The 16,543-nt window shown below is 38.3% G+C and overlaps 5 protein-coding genes, 1 long non-coding RNA gene and 1 other non-coding gene across 8 annotated transcripts; 3 read left to right on the forward strand and 4 right to left on the reverse strand.

The window, feature by feature from the left end:
• Window positions 1-313: 313 nt before the first annotated feature.
• TRNAT-UGU lies at window positions 314-385 on the forward strand. The gene has a single exon. It is a non-coding gene; the product is annotated as a tRNA-Thr (tRNA).
• Window positions 386-449: 64 nt separating this feature from the next.
• Window positions 450-3,231, reverse strand: LOC116021196 (glycerol-3-phosphate dehydrogenase [NAD(+)]). 2 transcript variants are annotated; one of them, XM_031261808.1, is made up of 12 exons: window positions 3,121-3,231; window positions 2,831-2,998; window positions 2,613-2,689; window positions 2,424-2,496; window positions 2,113-2,330; window positions 1,940-2,047; window positions 1,777-1,840; window positions 1,640-1,677; window positions 1,413-1,533; window positions 1,287-1,341; window positions 1,150-1,198; window positions 450-941 (listed from the first exon to the last, which is right to left on the reverse strand). In XM_031261808.1, exons 3-12 carry the CDS (start codon window positions 2,676-2,678, stop codon window positions 759-761), a joined length of 975 nt encoding a protein of 324 aa, XP_031117668.1. In that variant the 5' UTR covers window positions 2,679-2,689; window positions 2,831-2,998; window positions 3,121-3,231; the 3' UTR covers window positions 450-758. The 2 variants fall into 2 exon arrangements, with proteins under 2 accessions (XP_031117668.1, XP_031117667.1); XM_031261807.1 differs by having other exon boundaries at window positions 2,831-3,194.
• Window positions 3,232-3,321: 90 nt separating this feature from the next.
• Window positions 3,322-5,404, reverse strand: LOC116021197 (mitochondrial inner membrane protease ATP23 homolog). Its single transcript, XM_031261809.1, has 5 exons — window positions 5,227-5,404; window positions 4,961-5,082; window positions 4,300-4,434; window positions 4,111-4,194; window positions 3,322-3,787 (listed from the first exon to the last, which is right to left on the reverse strand). The coding sequence occupies exons 1-5, from the start codon at window positions 5,339-5,341 to the stop codon at window positions 3,659-3,661; spliced, it is 585 nt and encodes a 194-aa protein (XP_031117669.1). The 5' UTR covers window positions 5,342-5,404; the 3' UTR covers window positions 3,322-3,658.
• A 536-nt stretch (window positions 5,405-5,940) lies between these two features.
• Window positions 5,941-7,768, reverse strand: LOC116018970 (mitochondrial inner membrane protease ATP23-like). Its single transcript, XM_031259024.1, has 5 exons — window positions 7,621-7,768; window positions 7,362-7,489; window positions 7,081-7,218; window positions 6,540-6,623; window positions 5,941-6,392 (listed from the first exon to the last, which is right to left on the reverse strand). Exons 1-5 carry the CDS (start codon window positions 7,718-7,720, stop codon window positions 6,255-6,257), a joined length of 588 nt encoding a protein of 195 aa, XP_031114884.1. The 5' UTR covers window positions 7,721-7,768; the 3' UTR covers window positions 5,941-6,254.
• Window positions 7,769-8,594: 826 nt separating this feature from the next.
• On the forward strand, window positions 8,595-9,406 carry LOC116018717 (mucin-1-like). Its single transcript, XM_031258683.1, has one exon. The coding sequence runs from the start codon at window positions 8,688-8,690 to the stop codon at window positions 9,201-9,203; it is 516 nt and encodes a 171-aa protein (XP_031114543.1). The 5' UTR covers window positions 8,595-8,687; the 3' UTR covers window positions 9,204-9,406.
• Window positions 9,407-11,013: 1,607 nt separating this feature from the next.
• LOC116019296 lies at window positions 11,014-13,731 on the forward strand. Its single transcript, XM_031259449.1, has 3 exons — window positions 11,014-11,786; window positions 12,558-12,794; window positions 13,365-13,731. The coding sequence occupies exons 1-3, from the start codon at window positions 11,088-11,090 to the stop codon at window positions 13,386-13,388; spliced, it is 960 nt and encodes a 319-aa protein (XP_031115309.1). The 5' UTR covers window positions 11,014-11,087; the 3' UTR covers window positions 13,389-13,731.
• LOC116019297 lies at window positions 11,864-15,672 on the reverse strand. The gene is made up of 2 exons (XR_004098690.1): window positions 15,370-15,672; window positions 11,864-12,133 (listed from the first exon to the last, which is right to left on the reverse strand). It is a non-coding gene; the product is annotated as an uncharacterized LOC116019297 (long non-coding RNA).
• Window positions 15,673-16,543: the final 871 nt, after the last annotated feature.

A 16,543-nucleotide genomic window follows, 5' to 3' on the forward strand; every position in this document is an offset into this window, starting at 1 on the left:
AAATATATAAATTTTACATATTGATGCTAAACTTAATAATATGAAAAATTGGATTAAAAATTACTTCAGTCAAGTCTCGTTAAACGAACCAGACAACTATTTCGGGACGGAGGTAGTATTACTTTGATGTAGCATGTTATAATTTTTAATTTCTTTTTTTTTTTAACTTCATATTTAATAAAATTAATACATATGATAAGAATCATGTAATACAACTTGTTAACCACTTTCTTAGCTATAGTAATTAATCATTTTATTGTTGTTCATCTTTTCATTATTTTAGCAAGAAAATAACCGACTAACAACCAACAAAGCCCCTATAGCTCAGTGGTAGAGCGTCAGTCTTGTAAACTGAAGGTCTGTAGTTCGATCCTGCATGGGGGCAATTTTTATGTCGAAAGCACAATTAAAGGCGTTCCGAATTTTCGTTCCATATCTACAATATTTCATTTCAAATCGCGATGATGGCCAAAGACATTGTGGTCAAGTGATATCCGGTGTCCCCTTCCTACATATCATACACGCACAACCCAATCTTTAGATTGGAAAACAAATAAATGTTCACTTCATGCTAAGTTTACAATCACTACTCGATAGTGCACTCTGGGGTGAAACCCGCCTTATCACCTTAATCGACAAAAAACTACAAAGAGATAAATCAGCCTTGCACATGCTAGTAATGCACGCGAGGTACATAGAAAAAGAAAAAAAAAAGTTTGGTGTGTATCCTAGAACTATCACCTTATTCTGTTTGGACTTCAGAAATAATTAGCAGAACCTCCCACCAAGGAAAATCTAGGGGTGTGCTCACTGTATTCAACTATGGCCGATGGAGGAAGACGACCAGTGCAGATCTCATGAACTGTGGAAAAAAGAGGGAACAGCTCCAACCATCCCCGATATCTTAGAACCTCGTACACTTCTTTTGCTGTTGACACGCCCTGCATTATAAAAGCGGCACAAGAATAAAAGGAAAGATCAATGGTGATCTCCTATGTCCAAGGGATCTACTATATCAGGCTATGGACAAAATCTAAATGTGAAATGGTGATCTCCTTCATAAGTTATTCATATGCAGTATTTTGTTAGTGGTTCTTTTCATGTTCTTGGCAAGAACAGTTCAATGTACCCCATAGCAGTTTGGTGTACCTGGAGTTTTTGGCCCTGCAACATCTCGGCTTCAAGTTCATCGAAAGACCTATGCATACAGGGGTGATATATAAGCATCAGCATACAATGTAACCCTATAATTACTTCATTGTGGACAAATACACTATAATGCAGACCTCTTTCCCCCGTTCTTTGCAAAAGCATCGGCACATTTCCTGTTTCTTCCTCCTACTGCATTTCAAGGCACATGATCACATACCATAATTGCACCGGGAAAGAATTGAGTTTTTGTTTATACTCACAGCAAGTTGTAATCACATCTGCTACACCGCAGCTCTCAAAAAATGTGCTCTCTTTAACAGATGGGAATAGCAATTTGGAAAACGCCTTCATCTCTCTCAAGCCAATTCTCATTATTGCAGCCTAGTAGACATTTGAAAAGGGCTAATGATTAGGAAATTAATAGAGGTGTAAGTTAAACAGGAATGGGAGCAAAACCATTAAACGATTTCTATCTTCTCGCCATTACCTTTGTGTTGTTTCCCATCTCCAGGCCGTCAACAAATCCTATCATGTCAGCAATGGAATAAAATGAAGAGGGAATCCATAAGTTGCAAACGAAACAATAAAATAAAAATGAAAAGGGAACAGCACAAGCATATATACCTGCTGCCAAGGCCACAACATTTTTTAGGGTACCACATAGTTCAACCCCTTCTACATCTTGGACCTGGTGAATGTCCAATGAAAACTCCAGATAAGATCACTGGATCTAAACACTATGATACAGCTTGCTGTTAACTAATGTTCAAATGCTGTATGTACTCACAGCTGACACCATAAAGTACGGTGTATTGAATAGCTGAACCCATTTTTGTGCAATCTCTTTGTTTTCCCTGTATCCTACTGTTGCTTCACTGAACTTCTCCACTGCAATCTGCATTTATAACTTGAGTCGTTATCCAACTTCTACAGGTGAACTAAGCAAAGAATTTAAGCAACCTCATTAGCGATGTTTGCCCCCATTAGCACACAGCAGTTAATTCCAAGCTGTTCCGTGATGAGGGTGGAGATCATGCATGGACCCTCCATCTTGACCTCCATCCCTTTAATTAGAGAAATCGCTTCAGCATCTTTCCTAATCTTCCCAACTAACTTCTTGCATATGCCCTCCATGAATTGATGCGGAGTAACAAACACTAGCATATTAGCATCTCGCGCTGCAGCACAGTTTCCCCAGCAAAAGATGTCAAAGCTGTTAATTTTGCACAACATCATATGTTGTTGAATACTACTACATTAATTCGCTGTACCTGCATGTTCAAGGTCAGGGTCTGCAATAACGTTCTTACCAAGCTGAATACCAGGTAGATACTTAACATTCTCCTGCAGCAAAATTTGGGAGATGCCCTCCCCATATTAGAGTTAACAAAGATTGCAGGAGTGAGGAGCCATAACATATGTACAGTACTAGAAAAAGACAAATAGGCCGAGGAGCATACATTGGTTTTGTTGATGACCTCGGATAGTTTCTCACCAGTTGGTAGCACCTCCTCGAATACCCACATCCTCACTTCATCTAAAACAGAGAAATACCCAAAATTCAAGTTCGGATCGATATTACATTATGATTTATGGCAGGACAGAGTGTACTAAGTCGGCAGTTTGGGCTGGGAATATCGTCGAACAATATACAGTCATAAAATAGAGAAATGCAAACCGTGGAAAGAGTTGAGCTTGAGGGTGTTGGATGCAATGAGCTTAGCGGCGACACTGCCCCAGTTACCGCTGCCGACAACGGTGACTCTCGATTTGATGCTGTCCGGTGCTCCGGCGGCGTCGCCGGACGAAACATTGCCATCGGCTTCTCCGTCCAAAGGCTTAGAATCTCTCGAGGGAGCCATGAAGAGAGAGAGAGATTAGAAAGATGAATGGACGAATGGAGGAGAGAATTCAGAGAAAAAGGGATGTATAAATGGTGGATTGCGGGCGGAGAAGGCAGGCACGTACCGAGAGTATCAATGCGTGTAGATGTGTGATGCTAAATCCGGCGATCTGCCCTATGAATGAATGAAGACGAAATCAATCTCTTTCCATCCAACCATCCATTATTGCCGTTTTCTCTTTAGAAAATTCTAAGGTTTGGCTAGACACATTCATTGCAATTTTAATACTAAAGTTATAAGGCAGATAGAAAACAAATGCTCGTAGTTGAGCTCCAAAAAGAGTTACATTTCTTATTGTACACATAGTAAATAAAAGTATGAGCTCGGTTGATCACACAATTGGCTCGGTAACCACTGTGCTCTAAGTTCAAACCAGTCTGGCCAGACAATTGGCTCGATAACTATTGGCCTTCTCAGTTTGAGCTGGTTAGCAATTACCTAAAGAAAAATACTACTCCGCAATACAAATTCATGTGATAAGTTAGACACAAGAGAAAATGGAATGAAAAAAAAGAATGCAATTTTGTGTATTGAATATTGATGCTCTCCATTCTTCACCAGCTTACAAAAAATGCCCCTTCGATTCTGCAAGTACTGCGCCTTTAAGGAGCTCTGTCGAAGGGCTTAGTATCGTTGTAGCATGTCTCCCAGACAGCTTCCATGGCATCTCTGGCAGCAGTTTCCGAGAAGTGAGGAGTCAGTTCCTTTATCACTCGTCGCTTCACACACTCCTTCATGAGTTAGAATAGAACAAAAGTTCGTCAGAAACTAATAGGGATCAATTGTCATGTATCATAAAGATGACAAAGTTAAGGTTATCTACCTAGGATAATTCTACATGACAAAGTTTTTAACCAAAAGGGATGAAAAAAGAGATCAATTGCAAAAATACTAGAGTGCAGAACAGTGGAAAATCGAGCTACTTCCAACTACCATCAGACAAAACTAATGCGTGTACAGTAGGTCACACCATACCATAATAAAGGTAAATGTTAAAAGTACTTGGCCGGTTAAAAGGATGTTAAGTAACCAGACAGTAGCACAGTTAACTCACTTGTTCATGACCCCTTATCTTTAAGTTGCCTCGAAGGAACTCCCTCTTGTAATGACAATCACCGCTCAGATGGTTTGCTCTAATCTAAGATAAGTAGGCAAGGAAAGTCGGTATAACAAACAGAAGAACAGAAGCTTAAAAGGGTTAGACTCAAATTCAAACCAAAAGAGCAGTGTTTCGATGACAAACCTTACTGCAAGCAAGATGGGCGCAATCAGTCCAGTCTATATTTGCACGACAGTCATCATATGCATGAATGAGTGCGTGGATGACCACTTGGTTTACCTCATCTTGAATGTTCATGTGGTTGCTACATACAACTACCTGAATAAAGCAAAGCCACCCGGGAATGCACCTCAGAATAAAATCCAATCCAGTAAAAACACCATAAGGATTCAGTGGATAATGAAACGGATAGATCAGCAAACAATTCTAAAAGTTGAAGACCTAAGCATCTGTTGTAACATTTTTTTAGAACAGACGCTTATTTCAACTAATGTCGAGCCATTCCACCCCTTAAGATGAGATGGCAGAGTAAACCCCTCCCTCGATTCTGTATCTATAAGCCTACATTGCCATTTAGGAAAAGGCCGAAAGAACTCGAGAAGCAATAACGGGCAAATTTGGAAATCGAGATTATTAGCAGTATTCAGCAACTGTTTAACTGAGTGATATTGGAGTTAAACGTGATCACTACGAAGTGGAGTGTGCAAGCCAATGTGCAGAACTAATATGTGAATGGATTTAAGCAGTGACTACAAAAACAAAAACAAAAACAAAAGGAAATGAAACAGTAAACACTAAATGTTTATGATAGATGAATATGATAGGGTGAGGAGAGGATAATTACCCCTTCGCCGGGAACATAACCGCCACCGACGCTCTGATCGCAGTGTATAGCCTTAAAGAATTTCTCACCAACGCCGCAACCAGCTTTCTCCATATGCTCCCTCAAAAACTTCACCATTGGAGCTGGAGTGCATATCACAGTTAAAAATGGAAACGAAAACACAAAATTGCGCACATGTCAAAATCCAAAACCTTAAACCCTACAAATTATATTAAAATAAATTTTGAAAATTAAGAGAGGTAAAAAAATGATGGTAGATAGTTTACTTCTAAGGCTCTTTTGGATCATGCCTTGGCATTCTTCCACCGTCTTTCCGCCTTTCACAGCAGAAGACTTGCCGTCGGAGGCGATACCGGTACCCGCCTCCTTACCTGTTTCCATTGGTTTTGCTCAGAGTCAGAGATGAGCAATGAGCAGTGACGCCAGTGATTTTCCCAGTTGAGCTTTTCGGGCCGGGTGCTTTGCAATAACGAGACATGCCCTATAAAGTTAGACATATTAGGACTGAAATTGCAGGCTAAAATTTCAGCCCAATTGGGCAATAGGTCCAGGGACTCATTACTGGCAAATTATACCATGGATTATGTCTACGTTACATTGTAGACCTTAGTACAAAAATGGATTATGTCTACGTTACATTGTAGACCTTAGTACAAAAATAATCTTCAGATTGTACTTACAATTGATAGTTTCTGTACATGTAAAACTATTAACTATAAATACAAAATGTATTAACTGAATGTACATAATTATATTAACCCACGTTTGTTTACATGCAATATGAACCAACGCTTTTTTTTTTGATAACAAAGGAGGGGGAGACTCCAGGCTGAGCCAGCCAATGGCCTACAAATTGGTGATCACCACGCGACGCATGACTGGGATGCCCATCAAATCGTCGGCGATAATGTCCATACCAACGTTTATTTTAATTCTTTAATAGTATTAAATTGTCATTATTTTATTTGAATGATAATACATTTTGAGGATCTTAAATTTGAGGCTCAAGCTTAGTAATTAAATACAATGCTCATGAATCATAAAAAACCAAAAGCCCTCTATAAGGTAAGACTCAAATGCATACATACATAGAATCACCCACACTTAAGACCTTGATCCTTAAGTATGGTTTATGGCCAAAGAGACTCACTTAACAACATCTTCAGTCCCCTATAAACCATCATCTATCTAATCTAACCAAAGAAACTCGGTAATCCTTTATCCCTTGATGGCCACCGTTCAATAGCTTGAATCCATTGTAAACCGAGTTAGGAAGTAAGAAAATTGTAATGATTCAAGGAGCTTTGTCAAAAGGCGCTGTATCATTGTAACAAGTATCCCATACAACTTCCATGGCGATTGTAGCAGCAATTTTTGAGCAGTTAGTATTAGTGCCAGTCATTGAATTGACCACTCTTCGCTTCACGCAAGCCTTCACAGGAAAGGAATAATAAATTAACATGAGTTTAAGTGCCATGTACCTATACAAAGGATGCACCAGTATATAAATAAACAGATTAGGAGGGTGAAGTCCATTTGGGGATTAGATAAGACAGATGAATCAATATATAGACCTTACTTGTTCATGACCTATTATCTTAAAGTTACCACGCAACAACTCTCTCAAGAAATGACAGTCCCCACTGAGATGGCTGGCTCTAATCTGAGATAAGTTAGAACGACAAAAAGAATATCAGTAACGGAAAGAAATTCATCTGCAACAATTAGTTACACGAGAAATGCATAATAGGAACTGAGAAATTTAAGCTGTGAAATGAAAAAAATGAGAAGCTTTAAAGCTCAGTGCCTCAGAATGTGGGAATTTTATAAAGTTACCACTACATTAAACCCCAAGTCAATATGATTATACAAAGATTGTTTTAGTTAATAGCACTGTACTCTTATTTGTTAAGCATATGTAATAAAGGCGTAAAGCATTTCTTAAATTCTGCAGCTCCTGTGTTCACACTTGCACTATGCTAGATTTGCAGCTGGTTTCCTGCAAGATACTTTGTTCCTTTGAAGGTTTAAAACATTGATAAGGGTTTGATTCAATCAAGGTAACGCTATAGATAGTTAATTGAATTGTCTTAAATAACAATCTAAAGCAGGGCATATACCTCTGTGCAAGCTCGATGAGTACGATTTCCCCAGTCCATATTTTTAGCACGACACTGATCATATGCATGGATGAGCTCATGGATAAGCACTTGTGTTACTTCATCTTGAAATCTCAAATTGTTTGCACATACTTGAATCTGAAACCAAACAACCAATGCAGGAAATAAGTGTTAGCTAGATTAAATCCATTCACGGCGATTGCAGGCGATTAGCTTTGAAATTATGGCCAGTTACAGAGAGGACAATTGTAAATGCGAACGAAAGGCGGCGGTGATTTTACCCCACCGTTGCTCTTCGGACAGAAAAAGCCAGACATCGGCGTATCGCAGCGGACGGATTTGAAGAAATTATCAGTAATTTTGCAGCCGGCTTTCTCCAATTGCTCCCTCAGAAACTTCACTTTTGGATCTGGAGTACAATTCAGCGTTAAAGACATGAGCAAGCACGAAGATAAAAACTGAAACCCTAAGCCCTAGCAAATTGCAGTAGATGAAGACTAAGCAAAAGGGGTGAGGAAATGATAACGAAGTATAGTTAACCCTGTAGGCCTTTCTGGATCATGACCTCGCCTTCCGCCACCGTATGACCGCCTCTCACGCCGGACCACGCGGCAGTGCCGGCCGATCGCTTGTGCTCCATTGCTGACGTTCAGGTCCTCAGGAGATGGACAGAAGACACGACCCAACATAATGGATTCCGTAGTAGTTTAATTTGTTGTGGGCTTTTTGCCATTTTTCGGTAAGCTCGATGTTTTGGGCCTACTCTCTTCTCCAATAGTTATACCATGGACTTGGATCCACATTGACCCATCACAATTTACATACTGAATATTCACAATTCAAATTATATTGTGAATATTCAGTATGTAAATTTTGAACATTCAGTATATAAATTATACATTTTGAACCCTTATCCACCTTGCAATGTGGATTAGGGTTGATGGAATAATTTGTCCTTCTTATTTTTTTTTAAATATTTTAATTAAAAAAAAATTGAAATTATTATGTAAAATTATATATAAATTTTCCTTTGTTTTAGGGTGACGAGAAAAATCCAGTCTTGTGACTCTAATTCATAAAAAATCATAAATCAATTTATATTACTTATAGTTGAATGGTTCAAACAAATAAGATTGCGATTCAAACTTGTAACTTAGTGATTACAAGTTTGTATTTTTAATCATATTGACTGGATTACCTCATAATTTTTCTTTTTGTGTGTTTAACAAGTCTGTATCATTAGCCGTATTGGCTGAGATATCCATAACTTTTCATTTTTGTGTGTTTGACCATGAGTAAACCATCTTATGTTATGTTTGGAGACAAATTTCTCTAAAGACCAATGGCTGAAAATGCTAATTTTGATCCGCAAAACTGTGGTGAATAGAGGATAGCCACAGAGTCCCTACAAACCAGCAACCAGTTTTAACCGTTCACCCAGCCATCTCCACGGCGGCTCCGCCCTTTAAAAGCCACCCAACATTCGCCGCTTCAATTATTCTTTGGTTGTGCAGTATTTCTCCCATTCAAGAGAAGTACTTCTGCAATCCCAAAGAGTCATCAATAAAATTGAAGAACATATAAAATAAAATAAATTAAAGCAAAAGATGGCTCGCAAGGTTGTCGTGTTTGCTCTCCTCTTCGTCGCCCTTGCTGGGTTGGCTTCGGCCGCCACCGCCCCAAGCAGCTCTCCGTCATCTTCGCCATCATCCTCGCCTTCCTCTGGCCCTGCGGGTGCCCCAGCCGGGTCGCCTGGCCCCACGGCCAGCGCCTCGTCTGGAGCACCCTCAGGAGGCCCCGCGGGGTCTCCTTCAAATGCCCCTGCTGGAGCCCCGTCCCATGGCCCTGCCGCGGCTGGATCACCTTCAGAAGGCCCGGGCCCGGCCGGGGCACCTTCAGAAGGCCCCGCTGCGGGCTCCCCTGATTCTGCATCCCCCGCGGGGTCCCCGGAAACGGATCCTTCATCACCACCCAGCCCTGACTCCGACTCCGAAGACGTTGACGACATTTCTGCCGAAGATGCGCCTGCCGAGGCTCCCTCAGAAGACGACGAGGGCGGCGCTGCCGCTTTGAAGGTCTCCGCAGTTCTCGGAGCTGCCGCCGCCGTTGGGTTCTTCCTGTAAACCAAAAAGACAATCATCGGTGCTCGTTCGTTCGACACAGTAGTTGTTTCTTGTTAGACTGCATTAACGTTTTTGGTACACCTCTTTCATATGGAAGGGGAGAACCAATATTCAAACATTACATTTTATTCTCGTCACACCATCTCTAACATTCAATTCTATGTACGTTCGATGTGAAATCAATATTTGTCTTTTGAGGTACCTACGTGCTCATACTTTCCATGCATGAAGCTTTTATCATCCAAACATAACTCATATTGCAAATTATTCTGTGTGCTGGGTCAAAAATACACAATTTACATATTGAATGTTCATAATTTATATATATATTGAATGTTCACAATCACTATGTAAATAGACACACTCACAATCATTATACCATGTTGTGTGGACCATACTATCAAATAATGTACATTCAGTATAAAAATAATGTATTTTTAATATATTAAAAATATACATTGTAGTGAGGAGATGTACATTATTTGTGAATTGAATGTACATTATATTGTATAATGTACATTTAATACATAAATAATATACATTTAGTATATCCACACAACATTTTGTATAATGTCACACCCTCGAGTTCATGGTATAACTATTGATCTATAATCCGCTATTTGATCCGAAACAAGTTGGGTTTATTAGTTGGGCCTCATGCTCACAATGCCTTATGGGCTGGTATTTGTTGGATCAAGCTCTCTATTTGAACCTTTTTGGAATAATTACATCACTAAATTTATTTATTTTTTAAATTACCGATAGTAAAAAAAACACACAAAAAAAAAAACCATTTTGTTAAAAATCATGTAATAACGACCACAACGAGGTAAATGTGTGAACACATCAAGTAGTAATCTCCAAAACTGATGGACCCATTCTACGAACACGTAAAAGTACATGGGCCTATTTATATGTACATCAATCAAATATCAACATTGTCCAGATGCCTGGCTCCTGTTATATGACAGAGGGGCATACTTATTATTATTAATTATTATTATTATTATTTTGTGATTAGAATTATGTCCCTAAGGACTCATGTTTTGGCCCATAGAGAAGAGTATCTGGAAGGACGCAAATCAATATTAACTCAGATAATAAAAGAGGTTAGACATTTATTAATTGGACACAAGTTAGCTGAAGAAAGAGGTTAAATAAAGGAGATTGTCCTCACATTACTGCTAGTATGGATCCTGATAGGTTAAATAAAGGAGATTGTCCTCACATTACTGCTAGTATGGATCCTGATATTTATTCCTAAATTGTATTTCTGTGACTAAAAGCTGTCTATGTGGAGATATATGCAAAATTGCATACACCATTGAATAGTAGCTGTAAGTTTCCTATATAACTCAAAAAAACACCAATTAAAAAATTTTGGATAACCCTTTAACACTGTGACCAAAGGGTTACATACCCAATACACAATTACACCCACCTGCATAAAAAGTATCTGTCATCCTGCAGAAGATTAGACACAATACCATGTTTAACACAGTCTGTCTATGTTTCAAAAAAAAAACAGTCTGTCTGTAAATATAATGTTACATTAAAACATTATCTATTTATCTTAGGTCCCTAGAAAAAGATATTTTGGTTTGAGGATCCGCCAATCTCCCCTAATCGCAATCCCCCTTGTTTGGATTACCCACGCTATCCCCTTAGCAGCGTAATCCGGATAACACCAAAAATCTGAGCTCTTCTCCAATCACATCCGCCCACGTGTACTGTGGGCCCACGGGGATGTTGACCCCACCAAAAAGAGCAGAAAAGTTGCTATCCCCTTCCCCACAAAGCCTACGCTTTTTCCAACCTTTTTGTGACCTTTTTGAATGCGATTAATGATAGATAGGCAGAGATAGTGTGAAGCGAAGTTAAAGAATGAGTAAGCAGAGTGGCAGCGCCATGAACAAGAAACGCCGAGCTAGATCCGGCCGGAAAACCCGAACCCGGAAACCCAAGTTCCTCAGCCTCCGCCTCCAGTTTGCCGGAGATAAGAGCGGCGACGGTGGTTCCCCGGCGGCGGAATTGCCGGACTGTGAAAAAACGCAGCTGAACTTGTTCCCTCTTCACCCGGAGAATTTGACGGCGGCGGCGGCGGCACAGGAGGAGAATTACGTGGTGGCGGAGTACAATTTCTTCTCCGCCGCGGAGAGCGGCGCCACCACGCTCACCGGACTCCTCGGCGCCCCCTCCACCTCCGCTTCTTCCGGCGGAAACAAGGCGTTCTCGTCGTCGGATTCCCTGCGGTTCACGTACGGCGGAGCGGCGCTGGCGCGGGCGGCGCTGCGGAGGAAAGAGCGGAAGCCGAGCGAGGAGGAGAAGTGGGTGAGCTACTCGGAGGTGGTGGAGAACGAGCGGAAAGACGAGGAAGTCACCAGCTCCGCCTCTGATCTGCGGCGGCGCGTATCGGATACGCGCCGCCGCCGGCTGTCGTTGAAGCTTGATTATGAAGAAATCATCAGCGCTTGGTCCAACCGCGGCTCTCTTTACATCCAACCGGAGTGTCCGCAGACCGTGCCGGACATAATCCACGATGACTTTTTCTCCGGCGGATTCTATGAACCATCGTCGTCCCACGTAAGATCTCCCTGTCCTTACTGTATAATCTTTCGCATATCTGAAACATCCTATGATTTCCTATTTCTCTTTGAATCTGTAATCGAATCCGAGTAATAATAAATTATAAATTAATAATTTTAAAAGAATGGAATAGTAATCATCTAATCATTAATTGTTGATTAGTTGCATATCTATAGATATATAATATAATCACTCGTGCAGTCAGACTAAAATAATCAGAATTTTCTTGCTCTCCTCAGCACCGTTTGCCATTTGGGTGTTTAACACTGTACAGTAGCCATAGGACCCAGTCCCCAGTTGCACTTTTGAGCTTTTCTTGGGTCCACCACCTCGTGTTGTAGCCCCTACAAGTAAAAAGTGCAGAATATTCAAAATATTAATATTACTCCATATATCAAATCTTGACATAGACATTTGTATTAAAATTTACGTAAAAAAAAAAATTATTTTTAATTAATATAAATCTACTGAGGCTCAAACCACTCTCTTTCAACATCAGTTTCATGTGAAGGTGTAAAGTGTGTTCCACTAGACCACAAACTCTTCACATTTAGACATTTAATCTTACTATTATTAAATTAAATATAGAATTTTAACACTTACTGAAGAGAAAGTCTACTAGTACTGTCGGCAAGTTGATTTCTTTTAGCGACGGTACATTTAATTTATTGTCGGTGTCGTCGTGTATGCAAACGGTGTTAATAATGTTGGGAAAAGGACAAAAATGATGAATTGAATGGAGTTTGTAACCGCGGTGTTGGGTTGCAGGGGACATGGGAGAGGAATATGAGTTTGTATACGGTTCCAGAAATGGCGGGGAGTAGAAACGATGGGGAAAAGGCGCCGGCGCAAGATGGCGGCGATGAAGAGGCGGCGGCGGCGGGGCAAACGCACAGAGCGGCTAGCGTTTTGAGATACAAGGAGAAGAGGCAGAACCGACTCTTCTCTAAGACAATTCGATATCAAGTTCGTAAGCTCAATGCTGAAAAACGCCCTCGCGTTAAGGTAATCATCTATCTATCCATTCTTATCCTATATATAACTTCCCACATCATACAAATCACGAAATCTACATAACAAATAATGTTGCATACAGCCCTAGGCACTAGTCGGACGGTCGAAGCGCCCAGAGCTTAGAACGTCTAAGCTATGCATAGACGCCCGACTCTGAGTTAGGCACTCAACTCGGCGCTTTGGGCGTCTAATCGACCGGTTAGTTGGTTGGCTGACTAAAAAGTATCTAGGGCTGAAATTGCATTGGCCTTGGGGCGCCTAGTCGGTGCCTAAGCCGCTACCTAGGTTGATTTTTACAACATATACTTAAATTTAAATAATTCCCAAGCACCTTGTGCTCAATTGATATATCTGTTGCTCTACAACTTCAATTCCCGATGGTGAGATATTGACTATTTGCTCTACAGTTAAATATATACATTTAACTGAAATAAAACACATATTCGATTTATGTTATGAAAGTATATAATATATATAAATTATGTTCATTTTTTTATTTTTATTTTTTTGGTATTGTTGATTATTGATATTAACCGGTTATTATTTTTTGATGAATTGTAGGGAAGGTTTGTAAAAAGAGATTGAAGTGTTTTAGTATATGATACGATCACCACAGAAGTATCAATCACCAATCACCATATCAGTAGAGACCATATATCCACCATCCAAGTCATCTATTGTGAATTCCTAAGAATTTAAGGATGAGCTGTGTTTAAAGACATTTTTGTCTCTTGAAATTTTGTGTTTCACATTGCAAATTGTAAAGGAATGACTGACAATAATATCAACCTTGTGAAATAAACTACGAACTACGTAAAGAAAATGATGCATTAAAACTGTTGGTCTATTTTGGAACATGGTCGACATTTCAAAGTGAAGCACATACATACAAGTTCAATCTCAATATATTCAAAGTTCATTTTGTGTATTTATTATATGTACATTTTGTAACGGTTTATTATTTTGAGTGTATTGCAAATATATTTTTAATGTACTTCATAAAAATGAAACTTTACTACATTACAAATCAACTTTTAACATATTAAAAATAAATATTTATTAGTTATCCACTTTAATTTTTTTTCCACAATAAAGTAAACCAGCTTAAGTTATCTATAGTTGATGGCTCAAACTAAGATAATTATGGCTTAAATTAAAAGAGCAAGGATTCAAACTCTACATTGTGATTACTAGTGTGAATATCTTGTCATCTTGACTGGAGTTACCTGTATAATTTGTCTCTATCGATCCGTCGCTATAAATTGTTGTATCATAGTGGGCTTCTTGTTGGGCTTAATGGTAATCAATTATATCTTAATGGGCCAAGACTCGACTATGCTCAACTACTTTTCCTGTGAAATGGGGTGCCTTTGAAGCATGGCCGAACTCATCCAATCAATTAAAAATCTGAAAATGATTTTTGGAAATCATTTTTTGAATTTTTAGTGTTTGGCGAGGAAAAATAATTAAAGTCAATGAAAAATGAATTACCGTTAAAAATAAAATAATTAAGTTTTTCTGAAAAATAAAAGAAGGGAAGTCATTTTTAGAGTCACGCTACTGCTTCATCTTCTTAAACATAGCCCAACTTTTTCATCTTCTTGCTACCAAAGAGAAACCACAACCTTCTTCACTTTCTTGCTGCTGACCGGAGATGATTCCCAGCTGTGAGGACAAATAACCACAGTCGAAAATAGGTTTCGCACCGAAAACCAGTGCTATTTTTTTTTAAATAAATAAAACTCATTTTGCTTATTTATAAATGTTTGATTATATTATTAAACAAATTAATTAAAATGTTTAACTATACAATTATGCCTTTTAATAATGAACTAGACATATCAAGACAGTTTTCTAAAATGCAACCAAATACTAGAAATAAAAATATTTTTTGAAAAAGTGTTTTTTTCTGAAATCATTTCCATAATTTTCAAACAACCCTAAAAGTAGTTTGTTGGTCAAGTCCAATTAATATATATAGATCATGTGAAATAGTCATAGTCATAGTACCAATATAACAAGAAGGTTCCGGCAATAATGGCTTACTTGGTATATTGAAAGAACATTATCGGGCACTCAACTAAAGATGAATAGATTACAAATTAACACTTGCATCCAATTTTACATTCATCTTCAAAATATTGACATATTCAATCAAACGAATGAAGAATAAACCACTAGTTATTTATATATAACCATTGAAAGAATGATAAATCACAAATTATTCAAATACACAATAAAGGAAAGAACGATAAATCAAGAACATAAAACATCATCAAACATTTTGCTTACCTCCACAGCTCAAGTTTCATATATTTCACTATTGTTATTTTCAGCAGCACAGCGAACAAAATAACAAAACGCTTTATAACGAATCTATCAAACTCATTCATACAAATTTGAGATTCACAATTATAATTAGCAGACTTTAATCAAGATGAAAATAATTTTCATAACAGATTCAAAATTCAAAAGAATATATATATTTAAAACAATCAAAAAAAAAAAAAATAGAAACAGAAAAGAGAGAGAAATTGAAAGACTGAAGATGGAATAACCGTCTTACCTTGCAGCAGAGAGTTAGTAGAGAGAGAGAGAGAGAGAGGGCGAAGGCATGATGGAGTTTGTTGGCAGAAGAGCAGAGAGTACAAAACTGCGCATACCCGATCGAATGAGGTTTTATTCTCTCCCCATACATATATGGGCTATGTTCACTTGTGCTCTCTCTCTTCTGTCAACACCGCCGCCGTCGCCGCCGAGGTCAATTGCAGAGCTTGAGTATCGTATGATTCGTATCAACTACAGTTTAGGATTGGGGAAGGTATTTGGTTGTTTAATTTGCTGTGTGAAATAGGCGGTTTTCATGTCAACTGCCGAGGAAACTTCTACATTGATATGATATTTTAGCCAGGTGAAAGGGAATATGGGGTACGTTGTCTCCTCCCTACTGGCTACTCCTCATATTCAAGATCATACACTTGTTACAAAGTTGAAAATAATTTTTTTTTCTTTTGTAATTATTAGTTAAAATATTTGGTGGAATCTTGCAATATTTAAAGTTTCAACAAACAAAATTATTCAAATATTTAGTAATTTAGATATAAATATAGATGATATAAATAAATGAATGTTATAAATACATACACATATATATATAGGGGTGGGGTCTGACACTATACTATAGTAACCCCATGATTTGTTTCGGGTGTCCCCTTTCGTTTTGATTATATATATATATATATATATATAGGGGGTGGGGTGGCGGGAGGGGGCAACTGCCCCCCACTGTAGTTTCGTCACGGTATAATAGCCAACAAAATCATACGGGAAAAATAAAATTTAGAAAATCATGCGTGACAAGTTTATTTGAGATATTTAGAAAAATTATATTTCACTCACTTGATCATTCCTTTCAAAGCAAATTTATATTTTAACATTTGTGGTTGTGATATTCTTAACTAAACTTTATAAGTTAAAAATTTAACACCAAATTTAAAATGTTAAAATAGTGTTGACCAATTTATTATTCAACATACAAAAACATGATACTATTATTTGGCTCAATATTCCATAAATAACAAAGCAAGAAGTTGTAGATAGATACGCAATTATAATGTACACGCTAGCATTTTGTTTTAATTTGTATGTTTGGGTGTATTGGGTATTGAGCGGATGAAGGCTAATAGTTTTTTTTTTTTTTTTTTTTTTTTTTTTTTTTTTTTTTTTTTTTTTTTTTTTTT

This window comes from Ipomoea triloba, chromosome 5 (assembly GCF_003576645.1).
Source record: "Ipomoea triloba cultivar NCNSP0323 chromosome 5, ASM357664v1".
NCBI classification, from domain to species: Eukaryota; Viridiplantae; Streptophyta; class Magnoliopsida; order Solanales; family Convolvulaceae; genus Ipomoea; species Ipomoea triloba.